At 52.6% G+C, this 20,455-nt stretch overlaps 4 protein-coding genes and 1 long non-coding RNA gene across 6 annotated transcripts in view; all 5 read left to right on the top strand.

Annotated features, from left to right (window-relative positions):
* The window catches only part of galnt1 (UDP-N-acetyl-alpha-D-galactosamine:polypeptide N-acetylgalactosaminyltransferase 1), a 34,252-nt gene extending 33,416 nt beyond the window's left edge, over positions 1–836 (top strand). Inside the window, exon 14 of the mRNA XM_076017035.1 lies at positions 589–836. Within this exon, the coding sequence (XP_075873150.1) occupies positions 589–735 (147 nt within the window). The 3' untranslated portion in view covers positions 736–836. The remainder of the gene's footprint in view (positions 1–588) is intronic.
* A 2,839-nt stretch (positions 837–3,675) lies between these two features.
* On the top strand, positions 3,676–6,078 carry LOC142882369 (ribonuclease P protein subunit p25-like protein). 2 transcript variants are annotated; one of them, XM_076017086.1, is made up of 2 exons: positions 3,676–3,799; positions 5,056–6,078. In XM_076017086.1, the coding sequence occupies exon 2, from the start codon at positions 5,056–5,058 to the stop codon at positions 5,731–5,733; it is 678 nt and encodes a 225-aa protein (XP_075873201.1). In that variant the 5' UTR covers positions 3,676–3,799; the 3' UTR covers positions 5,734–6,078. The 2 variants fall into 2 exon arrangements, with proteins under 2 accessions (XP_075873201.1, XP_075873200.1); XM_076017085.1 differs by having other exon boundaries at positions 3,676–3,935.
* A 796-nt stretch (positions 6,079–6,874) lies between these two features.
* Positions 6,875–13,340, top strand: LOC142882371 (gamma-aminobutyric acid type B receptor subunit 2-like). The gene is made up of 20 exons (XM_076017088.1): positions 6,875–7,132; positions 7,337–7,474; positions 7,659–7,832; positions 8,220–8,318; positions 8,399–8,464; positions 9,177–9,341; positions 9,452–9,688; positions 9,768–9,828; positions 9,938–10,018; positions 10,231–10,381; positions 10,447–10,573; positions 10,907–11,002; positions 11,079–11,198; positions 11,256–11,372; positions 11,479–11,589; positions 11,720–11,929; positions 12,012–12,110; positions 12,230–12,314; positions 12,837–12,930; positions 13,020–13,340. Exons 1-20 carry the CDS (start codon positions 6,875–6,877, stop codon positions 13,138–13,140), a joined length of 2,610 nt encoding a protein of 869 aa, XP_075873203.1. The 3' UTR covers positions 13,141–13,340.
* Positions 13,341–15,312: 1,972 nt separating this feature from the next.
* Positions 15,313–17,332, top strand: LOC142882346 (uncharacterized). Its single transcript, XR_012925769.1, has 2 exons — positions 15,313–15,425; positions 17,167–17,332. It is a non-coding gene; the product is annotated as an uncharacterized LOC142882346 (long non-coding RNA).
* A 21-nt stretch (positions 17,333–17,353) lies between these two features.
* LOC142882370 (methyltransferase-like protein 27) lies at positions 17,354–19,171 on the top strand. Its single transcript, XM_076017087.1, has 7 exons — positions 17,354–17,364; positions 17,513–17,702; positions 18,016–18,072; positions 18,262–18,390; positions 18,469–18,604; positions 18,686–18,778; positions 18,894–19,171. Exons 1-7 carry the CDS (start codon positions 17,354–17,356, stop codon positions 19,130–19,132), a joined length of 855 nt encoding a protein of 284 aa, XP_075873202.1. The 3' UTR covers positions 19,133–19,171.
* Positions 19,172–20,455: the final 1,284 nt, after the last annotated feature.

The following is a 20,455-nucleotide window of genomic DNA, read 5'->3' as shown; positions in this document are numbered from 1 at the left end:
CTATAGGCATACTAGCGATACATCGTCCAAAACATGGGACCCGTGGGAAGACTATGTCACGTCGCGGTAATAACGATAAACTGTCGTTGACGACGTAGTTACGTGCGCAACGCACTCGCCGCTGCTAGCCGGCAGCTCGTGTGTCGCACGGCTACAAGCACGGGGCCGATAGCGTAGCCACCGCGCTCGATAGCGATCTTCTTCCGCCTTCAGGGAGTAAACTTGCGGCGCCACAGCAGGCCGGGCATAGGTACTACATCGTTTCCAGTCGTTTCCAGCGTATCCGTGTAAACGGGACTGATTGATTTATTTTTCCGAGTGCGGTTTCAAAAAAAATCCCAAAACACGGAGTTGAACTGTTTTATATTTTTTATCGTCACTTTTATCGTTGTCGCGATAAATGCCCGAAACTATGGTGCTAAAACGTTTTCGTCGTCATCGCTCACGCCTACTGGTGGAAAAGCACCTGACAACTTCAGAAGCTCTGAGCCACACTGGACAGAGCGGAGCTGCTGGAGCACAGCTAGTGAGACTGTCTGTTACACCTGCCCTGTGTGTGTGTGTGTGTGTGTGTGTGTGTGTGTGCAGAAGCTGACGCTGGTCCACGTCAACAGTAACCAGTGCCTGGACAAGGCCAGCGAGGAGGACAGCCAGGTGCCCAGCGTCAGAGACTGCTCGCACTCTCGCTCCCAGCAGTGGCTGCTGCGCAACGTCACACTACCGGAGGTCTTCTGACCGCCACGCACACACACACACACACACACTCACACACACACACACACGCGCGCACGCACACGCATGCAGTGACCCGGAATAAACTCATTCAGAGAATCTGGTGGCGCCGTTTCTGGATTTTTTTTTTTTTTTTTTTTTTTTTCTCCTGGTTTTTTTTTTGGTTTTTCATTTTTTTCCATTGAGTTGAGTGAGGAAGAGCAGCAGGATTCCCAGCAGCAGGATTCCCAGCAGCAGGACAGTGGATGGTACAAACTCTCTCTGCTGGTTTGTTGAGAGGCTGGAGTGGAGCCGCTGCCTCTGGTTGGATGTTTTTTGAATGACGCTCTGGGATTGGGCGGCGCCCGGAGGCAACGCGCGATGGTGGAGAAATCGCAGCGCCTGGCAACCCTGGCAACCCTGGCAACCCTGGCCGAGGCTGCGGTCCACCACCACTTGAACTCATCAAGGAACGTTCACTGACTAACGGACTTCTCATGAGGTGTGTGTGTGTGTGTGTGTGTGTGTGTGTGTGTGTGTGTGTGTGTGTGTGTGTGTGTGTGTGTGTGTGTGTGTGTGTGTGTGAGAGAGACTTGAGAAGAGCTGATTGGTTCCTGATCTGTATGTTGGAGACTAAATTCATTTTTTTAATTTAATTTTGTAAAGAACAATGGACTCATGAAGGCAGATGAAGGTGTGTGTGTGTGTGTGTGTGTGTGTGTGTGTGTGTGTGTGTGTGTGTGTGTGTGTGTGTGTGTGTGTGCGTGCGCGCGTGTGTGTGTGCGCCCCCTCCCTGTCATCCTGCGTGGGTGTTTGTCTTCCTCTGCTGTTTGATTTCCGCTTCTCCAGTTTCCAAGTGAACTGCACGAAGGGGGGGGGACGTGGGGGGAGGGGGTGGGGATGGTCGGGGGGGTAGTGACAAATGTTTGTGAGATTTTACAATTTTTATGTCCAGTTTTTACACCTTTTTTTGTGTTATTTGTGTTGATTTTCTTTGCCGTGTATGTTAGTGGCCGCAGAGCAACAACCCGGGCCTGTCTGTCTGTCCCTCTGTCTGTCCCTCTCTGTCCTTCTGTCTGTCTGTCTGTCGTCAAAGCCGTTTAACTTGGAGCTAAAACACACACACAGGACTGGCCTCCCCTCCCTCAGCCAGTGTTGAACTGTGTGTGTGTGTGTGTGTATACGTGTGTGCGTGTGTGAGTGAGACCACCCGCAGCCCCTAGATTAGAGTGACGACAGGTCGCTGCTGTAAAAAAAAAGAGCAAGACGCTGCTTCCTCCTCCTCCTTTTTCTATGAACAGTTCCAGGGGGTCGGGGTCGGGGGGCGGGGGGGTCAGTGAGGCTCCGCTAGTCGAGTCCAGAGTCTCAATCAGAGCGTCTCTTCTTATCTCGTCTTTCATATCTCACTCTGCAGTATTTCACCATCATATCTCCTCAGCAGCAGCAGCAGCAGCAGCAGCAGCAGCAGCAGCAGCCGTTTCTTCTCCGCTTCTCTTGTTTTGGTTTTTTTTCTTGAAGTATCTCCCATCGCTGCGGCTGAGAGTCAGAGCAGGACCAGCCGCTTCATGAGGCTTTCAGTTCTATAATAATAAATATATACAGTGTATAGATTTATATTATTATACTGTATATCTGAACTCTAGTGGCCAGTGGAGGTCGCTGCAGCTGCAGCAGACGCCACCTCACGACCAGCGCGAGTGACGGCGTGCAGGAGCTCAGAGCGCAGGGAGAGGGACCAGTCACTTTGTTTGTTTGTTGTGTTCTTTGTCAGGAGGGGAGGGGGGGGGGGGGCTGACATGTCCAGGCTTCCACACTGAGCTCATCCAAATAGAAAAGAAACAAAATAAAGGCAGTTTACAGAACACGGAAGACGTTTATCTCTGTGGTTTTGTACACACACACACACACACACACACACACACACACACAGGGGAGATTCCTCTGGAAGTATTCTCAGCTTTGCAACGCCTTGACTTTCTGTTCTTCTCTGCTGTGCGGCTGCAGTGTGAGGATTCACATCTCCCCACTGCCAACATGTGATGATAGGGTTAGAGGTGAAGTCATCCAGCACACTCACTGTGTCTTCAGACCGCGGCTGTGTCTCAATCCAGGGTCTGCATCCTTGGAAGGAAGCGTCCTCCGTCTGAAGGAAGCGTCCTCCCAAGGACCCGGCCCAGAAGGACCGACCCAAACCCCGCCTCCCCGGTAACCACACGGGACGGTCTAGCCTTGGCCATATCTCCTGGTTGCGTCACCGCCGTTCCCTCCTGCTGGCCAACCCAGGAAGTGACGTTTTCATAGCATCAAGCTAACCATTGGTTCACCAGCTAACAATGGTGTTGGATGTTCAAATAAATAAAAACCCGATGTTAAAGCTGAATATTTTATGTGAAATTTAATACTTCAATTTATACGTGGTGTCTTTGCCAGTAGATGGCGCTAATTTCAGTCAATCTACCTCCACCCCAACCCCACCCTGGTCTATGCTGTAGTAATGTGCTTTTCTGTTCCGTTTCGTCTGGTTTTATTGTTTAGTTGAGGTGTGGTAGAATATGTATGTAATAATTGTAATTCAGATGTCTCTTTTTTTTTTTTTTTTTTTTTTTTAATTCATAACCTACGCCATTAAAAATTCAATAAAAATACTTGAATACACAACACACAAGACATTACCCATGAAGCAACAGCCCCACAGACAACAACAATTCATGAGATGGACACACAACTCTTCACTTTGAGCTGACAAACAAACAAAGACAAATGTGAGGGGGGGGGAACAAGAATATGATTATTTTTGGTTGAGGTCCAGTCCCGTCATGCACCCATGCTCCTCCACTTCCTTTTTTTTTTTTTCTTTCCTGTTAGAAGGGACACTGACGCAACCCACGGCTCTTACTCAGGGTGTCACAGAGTACCGATGCCGACCACAGGTGGGCGGAATTCGACTGTGCTCCGCTAACACGCACACACACAAAAAAAGCCAAGCTAAAGAAGAAGAACTCGGCAGGCTTTTGCTACATGACGGAACGGTTTGCGGCAGCACGGAAGCCAACATGAGGAGAAGTCGGTAGAAGATAAGCAAACAGCTGTGAGTGTGTGGTGAGACTGCACAGTTTACACACTGACCTGAGCCGGTACTGATGGGTCCTGACGGCCAAAGACCGGAACCCGAGGAGGTTAGCCGCCTAGCCGCTAGCTGGCGCAGCTTCTGTAGCCCTCTGACGGTTAGCATGGTCACTAGCGCAGCTTTTGTAGTCCTTGGACCTTTAGTGTGTTAGCTGTCGGCTCAAACTCCCGACAGCTCAGCACGTAGTTGTGTTTAAATGAAGAGGCTGTTGAGGAAGTGTGTTTTCAACAGACGCTGCTGCTGCTGCTCCGAACTCCCTTTAAAACTTCGCCGTTTTCTGGGTTTACTTATTTATTTATTTATTTTTTAACATGCAGCACAACAACGAGCCGTAGACTCAAACCGACCGAATCAGCGCGTCACTTTCGGCGGCTCACAGCCTTTGAAAACAAGCGCACCTGGAGCTGCCTTGATTAACGCAGGCGTGTCAGTCTGACGTCACGCCGTGTTTCTGTCCAGTGAGATGTTCCTTCCTGCAGACTTGGGCTACGTCCAAAATCACCCACCAGTTCCCTACTCCCTATGATATAGGTTCAGTGTAGTTCACTATATGGTGCACGCATAAGCCACATTTAAACAAAACAAAACAAAACAAAAAGTCATCGTAATAACGTCACGTCGGCAGGTGGTCATATATATGTGACCACTCATTCATACATACATACATACATATAGATAGATAGATGATGTCATGTGATGATGTGCGGCGTGGTGGCGCCCCCTGCTGGGCAGACAGACGATGACTTTCCAGAGTCGCGTTTTCGCCAGGACCCCCAGACTCCTGCTCAGTCTCGAGGGCGCAGCACTTAGAGCATGCTGCACTTTACACCATGCCTCTGGAGCTCCCATGATGCATTAGGATCCAGCCAATCAGAACGAGCCGTGATGTCACACTGGGAAGATAAAACTCTTTTCTGGTGATTTCCTGGCCCTTATAAATTCTTTTGAAAGACTCAAAGACCATGACTGAAAAATCAGCAATAGAAAGATTAATTCTGAAATTATGAACCGCATTTCAGGTCAAAGGTCGTCCTGTCAGCCGTTTTAAAGGCCCTTGTTTTTGGATTGCAGTCTATGGGGGAAATTGCTTTTTGGGCCCAAAGGGATTTTTTTTGTTGGCTGCAGTACCTCGAGTGGCCACTGTTATTATATCAGTTCACCCGTTCTTATAGTTGGGTGCTAAAGTCTGTCTGGTCTTCCTGACTTCCTGTGTGCAGATGGAGAACTACAGGAAGTGCCGTGTGGAGGAGGAGCCGTGCGTCTGTCCGTTTGCCAGCCTCCCCGCCGACACGCCGCAGGTCCGAGTCAAAGACGGCAGCAAGATCCGCAACCTGCTGCGCTTCGCCCTCGGCCGCATGGAGCCTGAGGGCCAGGGGGCGGGGCCGGGAGGGGAGGCGATGGAGGAGGGGGGGGGGGAGGGGGTGGGGGAGGGTGGGCAGCAGGGAGCGAGGGGCGGCGGCAGCGCCATCGTCTTCACGGCCACGGGGAAGGGCGTGGCCAAAGCCATCACCTGTGCGGAGCTGGTGAAGCGGCGGGTGAGGGGCCTCCACCAGCTGACCCGGCTGCAGCACGCCGCCGTGCTGGAGGTGTGGGAGCCGCTGGAGCCCGCCGCCGGCCTCGACTGCCTGCACGTCAGCAGGAAGCTGCCCGCCATCTGGATCCTGCTGTCCAGGGCGCCGCCACCAGAGGGCGCCAACCAGCCGGGCTACCAGGCACCGGGGCGATACGACGCCCTGTGGGCCCAGGAGGGCGGGGACGGGGGAGGGAGAGTGGGAGGGGCGGGGGTCGAGCACAGAGCAGCACACAAGAGGAAGAGAGGGGGCGGGGCCAGGGGGAGGGGCTCTGGACGTCCAACTGGGCGGTCAAGGGAGGCGGGACCCAAAGGTCAGAGCTGATGGTTGATTGGCTGATGGGACGTTTTGTTGGAGGGAAGTGACATCATCATCGATGATGACGTCATTGACGTCGGCCCACTCCAGCTGGTTCTGGTTCTGGTTCTGGACCGGATGTCTCACTGCTTTATCTTCTGTTTTTTTTGTTTTTTTAAAATCAACATTTGCTGGGACAGTCAGCCTGAAGAGACATCGTGACCTTTGACCTCACTGCAGAGTCGACACTTGTGTTGGAAAAAAGAAACACACAACTTGTTTTTGGACTTTTGCTGGGTCGGTTGGTTCTGGTCGATTCTGTTTTTTTTTGTGAACGGTCAATAAAACGTGAAACCAGCGTGTCCCACTTCATCAATGACTCTGACTGTTTTTTCAAAAGAAAATTCCCTACTTCCTGTTTGGGCTTTATTATTATTATTATTATTATTATTAATAAAAAAAAAGACCAAAAATGAAATAGAAATATTCACAGAATAAGAGGAAAAGAAGATAATTCCATCATATGGCCAGTTGGATTATTCTCTACACATTGACACAGAAGTACGTGTCTTATTTGGCGACTGGTTGTTGACACTGACGACTGTTGACATACACACACAGCCGAGGTCCTGGGAGGAAAATAAACTGGCACTCCTGTTAGAGCCCAGCCACTGCACAATGGAATGTTTTCAATCAGTTCAGTGAAATTGGATCATTTTCCACGGCACACCTGACATCACCTCACAGGACACGAGTGTGCTGCAGCACGGTGGTTGAAAGTAACACAGTGTAGATCTTTTTCCTCTCCCCACTCTATGAATGTTTGATTTTTAGTTTCATTTCTTCTTCAGTGGTATCATTTTCCTTCTTCTTGGATTATATATCGCTGCTGTCATTTTGCAGATGTCCCCACTGTGGGATGAGCCAAGGTGTTTCGTTCTGCTCACTTCTTTCTCTCTCTCAGGCAGAACTTAAACACGGACAGTCTTCAGTGTCACGGTGCCACTGGGTCGGCGCTGGCCCTGATTGGCTGTGATTGGCTGCCGGGTGGTGGAGCAGGTGGTGGCCGACTCTCTCTCCTGCTGCTGATCCCTTGATCTCCTCAGAGGCTCTGAGCTGCAGGATTACAGGCTCCTGCAGAAGGTGCAGGAGGTGCAGGAGGTGCAGGATGCTGCTGCTGCTGCTCCTGGGCCCCGTCTCGGTTCTGACCCAGGTCCCGGTGATGACCCAGGTCCCGGTGCTCACCCAGGTCCCGGTCCGCGACCCGGTCCCGGTCCTGTGGATGATGCCTCTCAGCTCAGGACCACCCGGGGAGAACGTGACGGCGGCGGTGGCGCCAGCCGTCCAGCTTGCCCTGCGGGACCTGCAGGGGGCGCCGCCTCCTCTGGGGAACTACGAGCTGCAGCTGCATCTCCTGGACTCTCAGGTCCGGCCCAGAACCTAGAACCAGGAGAGCGGGTCTCGCATCAGTTCTGCTGCTTAGATTTCATTGTACTTAATTGTATGATGGCAATACAGGGATTCGATTCAATTCGATTCAATTCAATTCAATTCAATTCAATTCAATTCAATTCAATTCAATTCAATTCAACTGAGTGTGATTCCTGATCTCATGCTGCTTCTGTTTCAGTGCGACGCCGCCGCTTCACTCAAGGCCCTGTTCGACGCCGTGTGGGCGGGGCCGAGGTTCCTGCTGCTGCTGGGGGGGGTGTGTCCTTCAGTGACGGCGCTGATTGGCCGATCGCTCCCGGCGCTGCGTCTGGTGCAGGTGAGCGCCGCCTGAAATCCCTGTCGAGATTGAAACGATGGAATACTCTGCAAGCAGGCAGGGTGATCTCACAACAGACACATGAGGAACCCTGCTTGACAATATACAGACATACATATATATTGATATATAGGTGACTGTCGGCCCAGCCCACTTCTTTCTCCCTCTCTCTCTCTCTCTCCAGGTGTCGTTCGTGGCTCCGCCCCTCGGCCCGTCTCACAGGCAGTGGTCCGGGAACCTGTTCAGCACGGCGCCGCCGGACCGGGCGCTGAACCGGGCGGCACTGACGCTGCTGCAGCACTTTGGCTGGCAGAGAGTGGCGGTGGTGGCGGCCGGGGGCGGAGCCAGACTGTCGCAGGTGAAGCCGCCGCGGGCCACTTAAAATCAGTTGGCGGGCCGCATTTGGCCCGCGGGCCGGACTTGGACGTGTCTGTTCCAATCCATCCGTGGTGAAGCCTTAAGCCGCTCACTGATTGGCTGCCTGTCCGAGCTCTTGATAACTAGCCGGCTAGGTGGCTAACTGGGCTGCAGACCGCTGAAGCTGCGACCTCCCTAACACAGCAGCAGGCGTGATGTGTGTGCATGTGGCTGGTGTAGCTCAGTGGCGCCCCCTCGCCTGTGGCTGTGGCGGTGCAGTTTCAGCACTGGAGGTCTTTTGTTGTTTCACTTTTGCTACTTTGTTGCCGTGAAAGTGGAGAAAAGTGAGCTGGCTGCGTTCCACCTCTCCACGCTCATGTTCCAGCAGATGAAGGAGGACCTGATGAGGCAGCTGCAGAGGGCCCGGGTCCAGGTGGTCTACACAGACAGTGTCTCCCAGGACTGCGGCGCCTTGCGCAGGCTGAAGGTGGGTACTGCAAGGCTGCCTTGACGAGTGAAGAATCCCGGCAGCGACACTCGTCGCTTTGTTTTGCTCGTTACCTGCAGGAGAGCGACGCTCGGATCATCCTGGTGCTGTCTGAGGGAAGCTCCACCCCCGAGGTCTTCTGCTGCGTGAGTGGGCCACACATCCACCCAACCACCCATCCATTTTCAGCTCTCAGGGTGTGGAGGGTCTGCTGAAGCCACTCCCACATGGTGTCACTGGGTGAAGGCAGGGGGACACCCTGGACCAGTGGCCACTTTATTAGGGACAAGATAGGCTGCGTCTCAATCCAGGGTCTGCATCCTTGGAAGGAAGCGTCCTGTCTGAAGGAAGCGTCCTCCCAAGGACCCGGCCCAGAAGGACCGACCCAAACCCGCCTCCCCGGTGACCACACAGTCTGACTTTTGGGAAGTGGGAGGAGCCTTCACGCAGTGCTATGACGCAACTTCCTGTCAAATGCAGCCTTGGAAGGATGCAGAGCCTGGACTGAGACACAGCCATAGAGACACACAACCATTCACACTCACACACACACACACACACACACACACACACACACACACACACACACACACACACACACACGGATGTGGCCCGCGGGCCGTACTTTGCTCGGGTGTTTCTGGGCTGTGGGAGGAAGCTGGAGGGACCAAACTCCACACAGAAAGGTACCAGGCTGGGAATCGAACCCGCGACCTTCTTGCTGTGAGGCGGCAGCGCCGACCACTGCACCACTGTTGGGCCACACACACTTTGAGCTGGTCGCTGAGTTGAAAAACACCACGAGGCCCCCTGGTGGTCGGAAGCACAAAAGCTGAGACGTTTTTTCTCCTCCTCCAGGCCCACAGGCTGGAGCTGTTTGGGCCTCGGTACCAGTGGCTGCTGGTTGGACGGGAGCAGGGCCTGCAGCCCCTCCCCTCCTCTGCCTGCTCTGGCGCCGCCCTGCTGGCGGCAGCTGACGGCTCCATCAGGCTCCAGAGCCGAGAGCTGGGACGGTCCAACACGGCCGGAGCGTCTGGACGGGTGTGAACACACACACACACACACACACACACACACACACACACACACCATCATGTCTGGAAGCCTCAGTGTGTCTTCCTCCCTCCCTGCAGACTCCGGCGCAATACAAGGACGCCTACCTGGCCGAGCTGACCCAGCAGGGGTCAGAGGTCGACCGCGTGCACGGCTTCGCCTACGATGCCGTGTGGTTGGCCGCCACCGCCATCAGTCACGTGATGGAGGCGGCGAAGCTCCAGGAGAGGCGGAGCCGCAACGGCAGCGTCAGCGATGAGCAGCTTCACCAGCTGCTGCTGGACGGCCTGAGGGGGGCGCACTTCAGGGGCGTCACTGTGAGGACACACACACACACACACACACACACACACACACACCCACACACACACACATTCCAATTGTCCTTTCTGACAGGGAGACGTTTCCTTTGGAGGTGGAGAGAGAAGGACGAGCATCGAGCTCCTCCAGCATCAAGGTGTGTGTGTGCACCTGCGTGTGTGTGTGCACCTGCGTGTGTGCACCTGCGTGCTTATGCAGCTGTTTTCACTGTGTGTGTGTGTGTGTGTGTGTGTGTGTGTGTCCAGGCAGCAGTGAGCTCCTGGTGGGGGAGTTCTGGACGTCCGACCAGCAGCTCAGCCTCAGGACGCCGCTGCTCCGCTTCCCAGGTGAGGCACCACGCAGTGGGCGGGGCCAGTGGATCGGGGCAGCAGGTGGAGCCAGTAGGCGGAGTCGGCGGCTGGGGCCAGTACTAGTGGGTGGGGTGGGGTCTGGGTCAGTGGGCGGGGTAAATGGGCAGGGCCAGTGGGTGGGTCCAGCAGGGGAAGCCAGTGGGCGGGGTCCAGTGGTGGATGACCTCCTGGTTCTGGTCCCCCCACAGGTCCAGGACCCCCAGCCGACCGGAGGCCGGTGCTGGTGCGGCGGCGGCGCCTCGGCCTCCTGCTGTCCTCCGTCGTGTCCTCGGCGGCGGCGGCGACGGCGACGGCCTCGCTGAGCCTCCTCGTCCTCGCCGCCATCCGCAGGAAACACAGGTAGGCCCCCTGCTGGTGGGTGGTGGCGTAGCGGCCGGTGTGATGCGCTGGTTGTGTCCCCTCAGGTGTGTTCAGCAGGAGGAGCAGCTGCTGCTCCTGCTGCTGGGCGCCCTGCTGTCCTCCTCCTCTGTCCTGCTGTCTGGCCTGGAGGGGGCGCCGCTGTCCTCCACCACACTGGGGATCCTCTGCTCAGTGAGTTCAGTCAGCTGACCTGCTGGGCTCCACCCCCTCCAACTCACACCCCTTCCTTCACCCCCAACCCTCCAGCAACTCAGCAACAATAGCTTTGAGTGTGTTCCTGCTAGTATGTGGCTAACAAGTTAGCATGTCCCTGCTAACCTATGGCTAACAAGTTAGCATGTCCCTGCTAACCTATGGCTAACAGGTTCGCATGTCCCTGCTAACCTATGGCTAACAAGTTAGCATGTCCCTGCTAACCTATGGCTAACAGGTCAGCAAGTGTCACCTGTGGGTGTGGCTAACAGCTTAGCATGTGGCTAACAGCTTAGCGTGTGCCTCCTGCAGGTGCGGCTGTGGATGCTGGCAGTGGGACACTCGCTGCTCTTCTCCTCGCTCTTCTCCAGGGTGTGGACCGTCTACCGCCGCTGCAGCCCCCTGGCGGTGAGCCACGCCCACCACCACACCACCCTCAATCCCATGTGACCGTCAGTCTGAGCTGCGACCACTGTGTGTGCAGCCTCGCTGGCCAGCAGGTGGCGTGCTGCCCAGGGTGCTGCTGCTGCTGGACGGCGTGGTGTTGACCTGCTGGCAGGTCCTGGACCCCCTCAGGTGGGCGGAGCTACAGCGGGACTCCCAGGTAGACACCCGATCGTCTGCACAACAAACCTTTTGCACTGAGATTGCACCTCGGCAGCCACAGGGGGCGCCAGTTAGCCGCAGCGGCCGCATCGACACTGCCTGCTGCTGTGAGGAGGCGGAGCTTCAGCAGCCTTCAGAAGGTCTCACAGAGATCAACCAGCAGCAGGCCCGGGTCGCTCTGTCTCTCTGTCGACCTCTGACCTCCAGCAGGGGGCAGCACTCCCGTGGTGGTGGCGGCGGTGGCTTCGATGTGTCATGTGACGTGGCCTTGGTTTCAGGGCGACGGCGCCAACCAGGACGTGACGGTGCATTGGCGCTCGGAGCGCTGCAGCAGCACCAACGTGGAGGCGTGGCTCGCGGCCGTCTGCGGTTACAAAGGCCCCCTGCTGGTCAGTGTGGCGAGTGGCAAGGATGTAGTCACCGTATCAACAGCGGTGCGCAGACTGTGTGAGTGAGTGTGTGTGTGTGATGCTCTGATTGGACGGTGCTGGTGGTGGGCGGGGCTTGTGTGTCTCTCAGGCTCTGGGCTGCTTCCTGTCCTGGGGGGTCAGGAGGTCATGCAGGAAGCGACTGACGTTCGCTCTGCTCGCCGTAACGGCGCTCAGCGTGTCGGGCGCCGGCGCCTCACTGCTGGCGTCCCACAATCCTCCGCTCCACGCCCTGCTGACCGCAGCCCTCGTCCTGGCCGCCGACCTGCTCACGCTGGGCCTCCTGCTGCCAGGGTCAAAGGTCAGTCAGTCCATCAGGCAGGAAGTCGCGCAAAGGTGGGAATAGTTTGCGCTGCTTTCAATCGTCGTTTTTCCCGTGGCAGCATCAGAGTGACGTCATCGAAGAGGAGGAGGAGCAGGAGGAGCAGGGGGCGGAGCCTCTGAGCAGGTGGAACCAGCGGCTGAAGAGCCGAGTGGCACAGGTGACGTGTGTGTCACAGTGTGTGTGTGTGTTTGTGTGCTTGTGTGTGTGTGTGTGTGTGTGTGTGTGTATGTGTTTGTGTGCTTGTGTGTGTGTGTTCAAGCCAGTGTTTCTGTGCAGCTGGAGGCAGAGATGGAAGGTGTGATCTGGCAGCTAGGTGGCGCTGTGCACCAGGATCTTCAGTGCCAGCTGACCAGCTGCCACAGTGAGTGTGTGTTTCCACTGTCCAGTTAAAAAGACGGCCGCCGCTAGCTTTAGCAGCCGGCTGTTAGCATCACAACCCGAATGAGCCTCGCCAGAGTGGACGCTAGCCTAGCAGGCTAACCCGAAAGGTTCAATGTGAACACTTTCAGTGGGATGACAGGCAGGAAGCTGTATACTGTATGTGTGTGTGTGTGTAGTGTAAATGACCCATAAATACATGAAGAAATAAATGAATGTATGTGTAAACACAGTACAGTAAAAGTCATTTTAAGTTTGTGGTTTGAGAAAATACATCTGTGCTTTCAATGCTACTCATATACACGCACATGCATACCGAACCGTGATAAACTGTACAGTCGCATCCCTAATATATCATATGTATACATATATATATATATGTTGTATGTAGTTCAAATCAAATCAATATGAAGTGACCAAGCCACAGGCTTAGCTTGTGTGAACAGGCCAATACCCGCGTTGATCTTGCGCAACATCACTAACCGGCCTCCTTCCACGCTCCCAGCAGGTCATGTGACTCACACAGCGCAGGTCTGCTCAGAGAATGGGAACCTGGAGGGGGCGCTGCTGAGTCCAGACGCCGTCAACTCTCCTGAGCGGTGAGTCTCTCACCGTCCGTCTGTCCGTCCGTGCGTCCGTGCGTTCCCTCTGCATGACGCGAGCTCACGGCGTTGTCTTCCTCTGCCAGTGTGTGGCGCCGTCTGTCGGTGCAGCTGCCCATCCTCCACCATTCCTACCTGCCCGCCAGCACCTCCAGCCTGTTCGGCAGCCGGGAGGCCTTCGTTCACCACGACCCGTTGACCCGTTGACCCGTTGACCCCGGCGCCACCCGAGATGGCAGGCTGACCAATCAGACGACGGCCGAGCCCTCCACCTGTTCCCACCTGGACCTCTGGCTGGTCGCGGTCCAGGGTCAGCAGCCGGCAGAAAGTGGGAGGACTTGGAGATCAGCGATGACCATGATGATGCTGCAGATTAATCTGATATTAACCCAGATTAATCTCATTTTTACACAAAATTCTGTTTATACTTTCAATAAAATGTCCTCCTTTGTACTGATTGGCTGCAGTCGTCTTAGTGTTCTGTGGAGCCAAACAACCTGAATATGGATCAAACCAAAGCTGAATACAATCAATAACCTCATTTTTAAACACGCAAAATTCATCCATTCATCCATCCATCCATTCATCCATCCATTCATCCATTCATCCATCCATCTTCTATACCCGCTTGTTCCTATTTGGGGTACTGGGGGTCTGCTGGAGCCCCTCCCAGCTGTCCTAGGGCGAAGGCAGGGTGACACCCTGGACAAGTCGCCGGTTCATCGCAGCGCCAACATGCAAAATACAATTTCAAATTAAAAAACAAATAAGAAGAAATAAATTGTCAATAAAAATTGTATGAATCTTTGTCGCTGCAGCTCGGGTTCTTACCAGAACTGAGAGATCAGAGCACATGCACATCCAGTTGTGAAGACTTCCCACTGGCTCCCAGTCAGCAATAGCATCGACTAGAAGGTTCTGCTACTGGTCTAGAAGCCACTGAACGGTGCAGGTCCAGAATACATCAATGAAATGCTCATGAATTATAAGCCCAGTAGGACTCAGGTGTGTAGACTCAGGTCCGATAGTGGAGCCCAGAGTTCATTGAGCTGTGATGCTGCTCACTGATGGAAGCAGCTGCCAACACAAGTGAAGTCAGTGTGAACGGGTTTCAATCCAGGTTGAGACTCTTTTCTCTCACGCTTAACATTGAGTGCTTTTATTTTATCATATTTTTATTTCTATTCTCCCTCATCTCTATTGACGCCTTCTATTCTGTCTTTTCTCTGCATTTTGTCTTTGAAGACTGCTAGCTTGCTAGGTGATAGCGGCTGATTAGCTTGTTAGCCGCTAGCCACTTTGCTTGTTGACACACAAACCATGACACACACCTGCATGGAAAGAATCTTTATTGAAGACATTTAAGTGACTTTAATGTTTTAAGAGGCGGGGCTGCTGCTGCTGCTGCTGCTGCTGCTGCTGCGTCACTCAAGTCACCGACCAGTCCAGGGGATCAGCTGTGTGGGGACCTGCCACACACACACACACACACACACACACACACACACACACACACACACACACAAACGGTTACCAAGCAACAGTGAGCTCCTCCTCCGACCAGCATTCAAAGTCAATCATCAGTCATCATTTCACAATCATCCTGCATCACCGAAATCATTTGAGCAGGTTTGCCAGCAGAACGGTGGCAGCAGCAGCCACAGCCAGGAGGACGGGGGAGGGGCTGCCGCTGTTGGCTGGGCTGCCGCTGACAGGTGCCACGGTGACGTTGGTGCTGTTGGCAGCTACCCTGGTGACGTCGTGAACGACTGTTGGAAGCAGAAAGACTCGAGTCAACCTGCAGCTTCTGCGCCTTCTCAAACATCTCAACAGGTTTTTCTTACCGGCAGCCACCAGGAGGAAGAGCACAAGAGTCTTCATCATCATCCTGACTGAGCGAGCGCTGCCTTTTTCCTTTTGCCTCTCTTCTTTTTCTTTGGCGGCAGTTCCAAGAGTCCAATTTCTCCTTTTTCCAGATTTCCTAAATACCCTGGGGGATACTGAGCCTTCCCTTCCTCCACGGCCTGCAGAAATAGTCGCAGATGAAAGAAGAGGAGATAAGAGGGACTTTGGTGCAAGGCCCTGGACGCCACATCAAAGTCAGCCTTCAAGTCCCAACATGCTTGCACACAAGAATCAGCTGAGCAGAGAAGATCAGAGACCGCTGCGGTACGACCCCTGACCTGAGGGCGGGGCCAGCTGGAGCTCCTGGGCCTGGAGCTGATGGACAGACAGACAGACAGACAGACAGACAATAGCAGGACGGAGGGACAGACAGACAGGTAGGCAGGCTTCACGCTGGTTTCACTCAGGCTGAGCTCTGATTGGTTCCAGTTGCTTCTCACTAACCTCACCACCAGGCTCCTCCCCCCTGGCAGTGACCCAGGGAGCAGCAGCAGTCAAGTCAGTCTCAACTCCTCACCACAGCAGCTCCAGTCAGAGACACCAAATGTGACTGAAGTTACAATATACAATACAGTTACAGTCACAGTGTGAGTCATGAGGCGAGAGCACGCGCCCAAATAAGAGTTACAACACTTTACAAGAAGGATGAGTGTTCTTGTATTAGTTGAATTATTTTAACATTTACTTTGACCACTAGATGGTGCTGTAGAGAGGCAGGGGATCCAGTGAAGAAGTAGCTGGCACGGCGCATGCGCAGCATGAACGTCAGCTAATGTGTGGCGTGTCACCGCGATCCACAGGTATCGTTAAATAATGTTTTGTTTTGTTTTCTTTTTGTGAGCTGATAACAGTGATTGAAATGTTCTATAAAGTGTGTAGCAGCAATGTAGAGGCGTTAATTAAGCAGTACTGGTGTGTTTTTGTTAACTAATGTCCCGGCAAGTGTCGGCGAGCTGAGTTGTGTGCTTAAAGTACCTTATATTGTAAACAGTAAAGTTGACCAAAAGTGGCCCTGAGATGTATGTTGGATGTAGAAGATGTCGGCCGGTGTAGGTACAGAATTTTTATTTTATTATTATTTTTTTTTTTTTTCATGAAATTTTATTCAAAACTTTAAATCGTAGTACAACGAGAATTACGCCAGGGGGTACATAAAGAGTTTACAAGAAAAACGAAAAAGAAAGGGAGAGAAGTGCAATGTTTACATAATCATGAGAGTTTACAAAAAAAAAAAAAGTTTGGATGGTCACAAATGTTCAGGGTCTTAATTGCTGTTTTGTTTGTGGAAACCCTGCTGGAGATCATGTATCGGCCGAGCTCTCCACTGAGAGCAGAGAAAGAGGCTTTTTTTTCCCCCACTAAATTTACATTTATGGATATGAAATTTTGCCATCAAGATGATCAAATTGATAATGAAAGTTATATTCTGATTATTATTTGCCAGTCTGAAGAGCCCAAACCGTACTGTAGGTACAGAATTAGTTCGGGTGCAGAATGGTTCTGGGCGGAAGTGATTGCAGATACGGCAACTCCATTGGGACAAACCTCTACGTCGCGGTGCAACGTGATGTATGGATGCGGAATCGTTCCGGGCGGACGTGTTAGTATTTTGCATGTGATTATTAGTGTGTTGAATACATACATTTGTTACTGTATTTTGATTTACAGTTATATATTTGTATATATATATATATATATATTTATATATATATATATATATATATATATATATATATATATATATATATGTATGATACCACTCAGCCAATGATCGTTTGCGACGTGATCCTGTCTATTTTGGCTACAGATTCAACCGATGCATTGTTTTTAATGAACAACTTTATTGATAACACAAGTATACACATCATATCAAACAGGACAGAGTACACAGAGATTTTCGTATCAACCGATGTAGATTGTCCTAATAGACTTGCCGTATGTGACGTCGTTGGCATTCGCCCACCGGACAGAGGCGACGTAGAGGTTTGTCCCAATGGAGTTGCCGTATCTGCAATCACTTCCGCCCGGAACCTGTGTGTGTGTGTGTGTGTGTGTGTGTGTGTGTGTGTGTGTGCGAGAGAGGTTTGTATGATGTCGTTGTAGTGTCGGTGTGAGTGCAGTTGTACATGTATTTTTTTTTTGCTTTCATTCGTTGCACTTTTGATTTATACCAATTTTGTTTTCATGTAAAATGTTTATTTTGAATATTTTGAGCGGCAGTTGTATTCATTTTGATGACGTGATTTATTATTATTTTTATTTCCTGTGAAGCAATGGTTTGCTTTGGTTTTTTGTACATACACACATTAAAATGAGCGTGAGCGTCAGCTAATGTGTGGTGTGTCACTGCGATCCACAGGTAACAGAACACCTGGTCACACAGTGCTTCCTGGCCTGTGTAACCCTTGCGGCTGGTCCAGGTTCCCCCTCGGTCTGGCGCCGGCAACATTAGCATTGATGATGATGTTGGTCAACCATTAAAACTGCACCATCAGGAGAACGTAATGGTGGCAGCATGTGGTCTCGGTGCATATGGCTAAAAACAAGCGTTCTTGTCGTCAGCCTCACCACAGTGACGACAACAATACTCCACAAGAGTCAAGTGCAGCCAACAAAATTGACATCCGTCACATGCATGGCGCAAGAGCGCCTCCTCCTGGTCTGTCCACACAAGACTTGGCCAGCTGCTGGTACAGCCCAAGGATGAAATAGCACCGGACCAAAAATGCGACGTCATCAACATCAGGAAGAGGGAACACGGCGAGGAGTGCGAGAAGGAGACCACGAGAAACCAGGAGACGCTCAGCCATCACGGACCACTGCAGGAGACACAACCACATTATGGACCGGGACCGAGGGGAAAGGCATCGCAACCGAGACCAACAAACTGGAACGGTGGATGAAAGAAGCCATTGAAATCAGGAGGAGTCGGGGCAATACCATCAACCGGGACAGGGGGCGCACACCCTCTCGCACACCTGGGCTGTGTCTCAGTCCAGGCTCTGCATCCTTCCAAGGCTGCATTTGACAGGAAGTTGGGTCATAGCACTGCGTGAAGGCTCCTCCCACTTCCCAAAAGTCAGAAGGACGCTCCAAATGCATACTGGGAATGCGTCCTACTGTTAGCCCATTCCAAGGCTGCACCGCTACTATCCTTCACCTCCTTCTGTATCCCAGGATGCTTTGCCTGCTGCTGCAAACACACCTGCACACCTGAGCAGTGGCAGAGTTCAGGTGTTTCTAATGTCTACCTGCCAGGGGCCGTTTGCCTCAGATCTGGTTCTTCTTGTTGTCATGCAAATCGGAGGATTTCTTCATTTAAAGGTGCAGCACAAGACCTGGTCCCTCCTCCATGGACCACCAGGTGCATTGTGAGAAGCTGGTGCCTTGTTTGGAAACTAACCGACTGTGTTTCTGCTGAAGGATGTGGAGGCCTTCTGCTACAGAGCTCCACATCTGACCACTGACTTCCTGCATGAGCACTTCACCGGAGACCGAGCCGAGGCCCAGGTTCTGGACGTGGGCTGCGGGTCAGGACTGGTGGCTAAACTGGTGAGAGACGGCGTGAGAAGCTGTACGGGCCACTAGGGGGTGCTACTCACATGGCTTCTCTGTCAATGTGTGTGTCAGATGTTTGAGCAGGGCTTCAGGGACTTTGTGGGTGTGGACGGGAGTGAAGGAATGCTGCTGGAGGCTGAGAAGACAGGCCTCTACAGGAAGCTGGAGCTGGCCATCCTGGGACCAGAGACACTGCCTGCAGCCACAGGTACCAGACAGCGCCCCCAATCTGCAACAGGCAGCACTGCTCCACTGGAGTTATATGGAGCTGCTGTCTGTCTTCCTCTAGGTGTGTTTGACGTGGTGATTGTCGCTGGCGCTCTGGATGAGGGCTTCATCCCCGTCAGTGTGGTCAAGGAGCTTCACCGAGCCGCCAAAGCAGGTAACCACTGGCTGACAAGGTGAAACCAGACCAGGGTCCCCAGCTGACATCAGGTGTGTGTGTGTGTGTGTGTGTGTGTGTGTGTGTGTGTGTGTGTGTGTGTGTGTGTGTGCAGGAGGCTTGTTGTGTCTCGGCCGAGGTGAGCACAGCGTTCCAGCCAGTGACGGCTACAAGAAGAATCTAGAGGCGGAGTTCCAGCGGATGGAGGAGGCGGGGCTCTGGAGTCTGCTGGCCCTCAAGCAAGCACACAGATACATGGAGGACGCCCACCAGGAGCACAGTGAGCACGGAGACCAGCAGGGGGAGCTGTACATCAGTGGGACAGTCTATTTGTACAGAAAGACAGAAAGTTAACAGTAACAGTGAGGTGAGGTGCTGAGAGCGCCACCTGCTGTCGTACATAGGCAGCGATGCGAATAAAGTCGTTATCTAACATTCTATCTATCTGTAATTCTACTAGACCCATTATAACCCCATAATATTGGAATAGTTTAATAATTTATAATTAGTTTATTTGAATAAATGATCAAATATAAAATTGTCAGTCCACCTTCACCCATCCATCCATTCACCCTATACCTGCTCCTTCCTGAGCGCAGGGTCACGGGGGTCAGCTGGAGTCTCTCCCAGCTGTCATAGGGCAAAGGCAGGGTGACAACCTGGACAAGTGGCCACTTCATCGCCGCACACACACACACACACGCACGCGTGCATGTTTTTGGGGTGTGAGGAAGCTGGAGAACCTGGAGAGAACCCAGAGAGAACCCAGCAGACACTGGGAGAACCTGGAGAGAACCCAGCAGACACGGGGAGAACCTGAAGAGAACCCAGCAGACACTGGGAGAACCTGGAGAGAACCCAGCAGACACTGGGAGAACCTGGAGAGAACCCAGAGAGAACCCAGCAGACACGGGGAGATCATGCCTCCACCTCCACACAGGAAGGTCCCAGGCCCGGAATCGAACCCACAACCTTCTTGCTGGGAGCCGGCAGCGCTAACCACTGCGCCACCGTGTCGCCCTCCACCTTCACCCTTTGTGTGTCTATCTAGCTGGGACAGTCACGTGACTCCTGAGCGACAGTTTTTGGCTCTCGGGTCACATGATGCTTTCACAGCAGTTTGCAAGACTTGGGCGCCTCCTGGTGGTGTGCTGGCGTTTCCACCGTACACACCCTCGCTGCTGTTTATTGTCTGGCTGTGGTGATGGTGCAGGGGGCGTGGCCTCCGCTGCTGCCACAGAGGAAGCTGATGAGGTGAAGCCTCACTCTGCTGTCAGGCTGGCTGCAGCACACACATGTAAGTGGCTTGGTAGCAATACTATTAGGTTCACAATATATAATACAAAAACTTTTTATCATGAAAAGAATAGAATAGACTTGAATAGAATAAAATAGAAAGCCTTAATTATTCACACATTGGGGTCATTTGCATAATTACAGCAACAAAACGTACTGCAAAAGAAGGAACATTGTAGTGATTAATAGAAATGAAAAAAATAAATAAAATACTTAGAGAGTATAAGAAACAGTTATGAACAACTGGAGTATTTATAGTTATCTACATAATACTGACATATAAATAAAATGGTTTTTTTTGCACCTTTGTAATATGTAAAGTGGTGAGGATGATTGTATTGAGTGCAGTTGTACAGCCTGAAGGAATGACCTGCAGGCGGC

The sequence above is a fragment of the Nelusetta ayraudi genome, unplaced genomic scaffold (genome assembly GCF_046127955.1).
Source record: "Nelusetta ayraudi isolate G7.1 ecotype Tasmania unplaced genomic scaffold, CSIRO-AGI_Nayr_v1 ptg000257l, whole genome shotgun sequence".
NCBI classification, from domain to species: domain Eukaryota; kingdom Metazoa; phylum Chordata; class Actinopteri; order Tetraodontiformes; family Monacanthidae; genus Nelusetta; species Nelusetta ayraudi.
The sequence above is the reverse complement of the archived record's forward strand: the minus strand, read 5'-3'. Positions and strand labels throughout refer to the sequence as shown.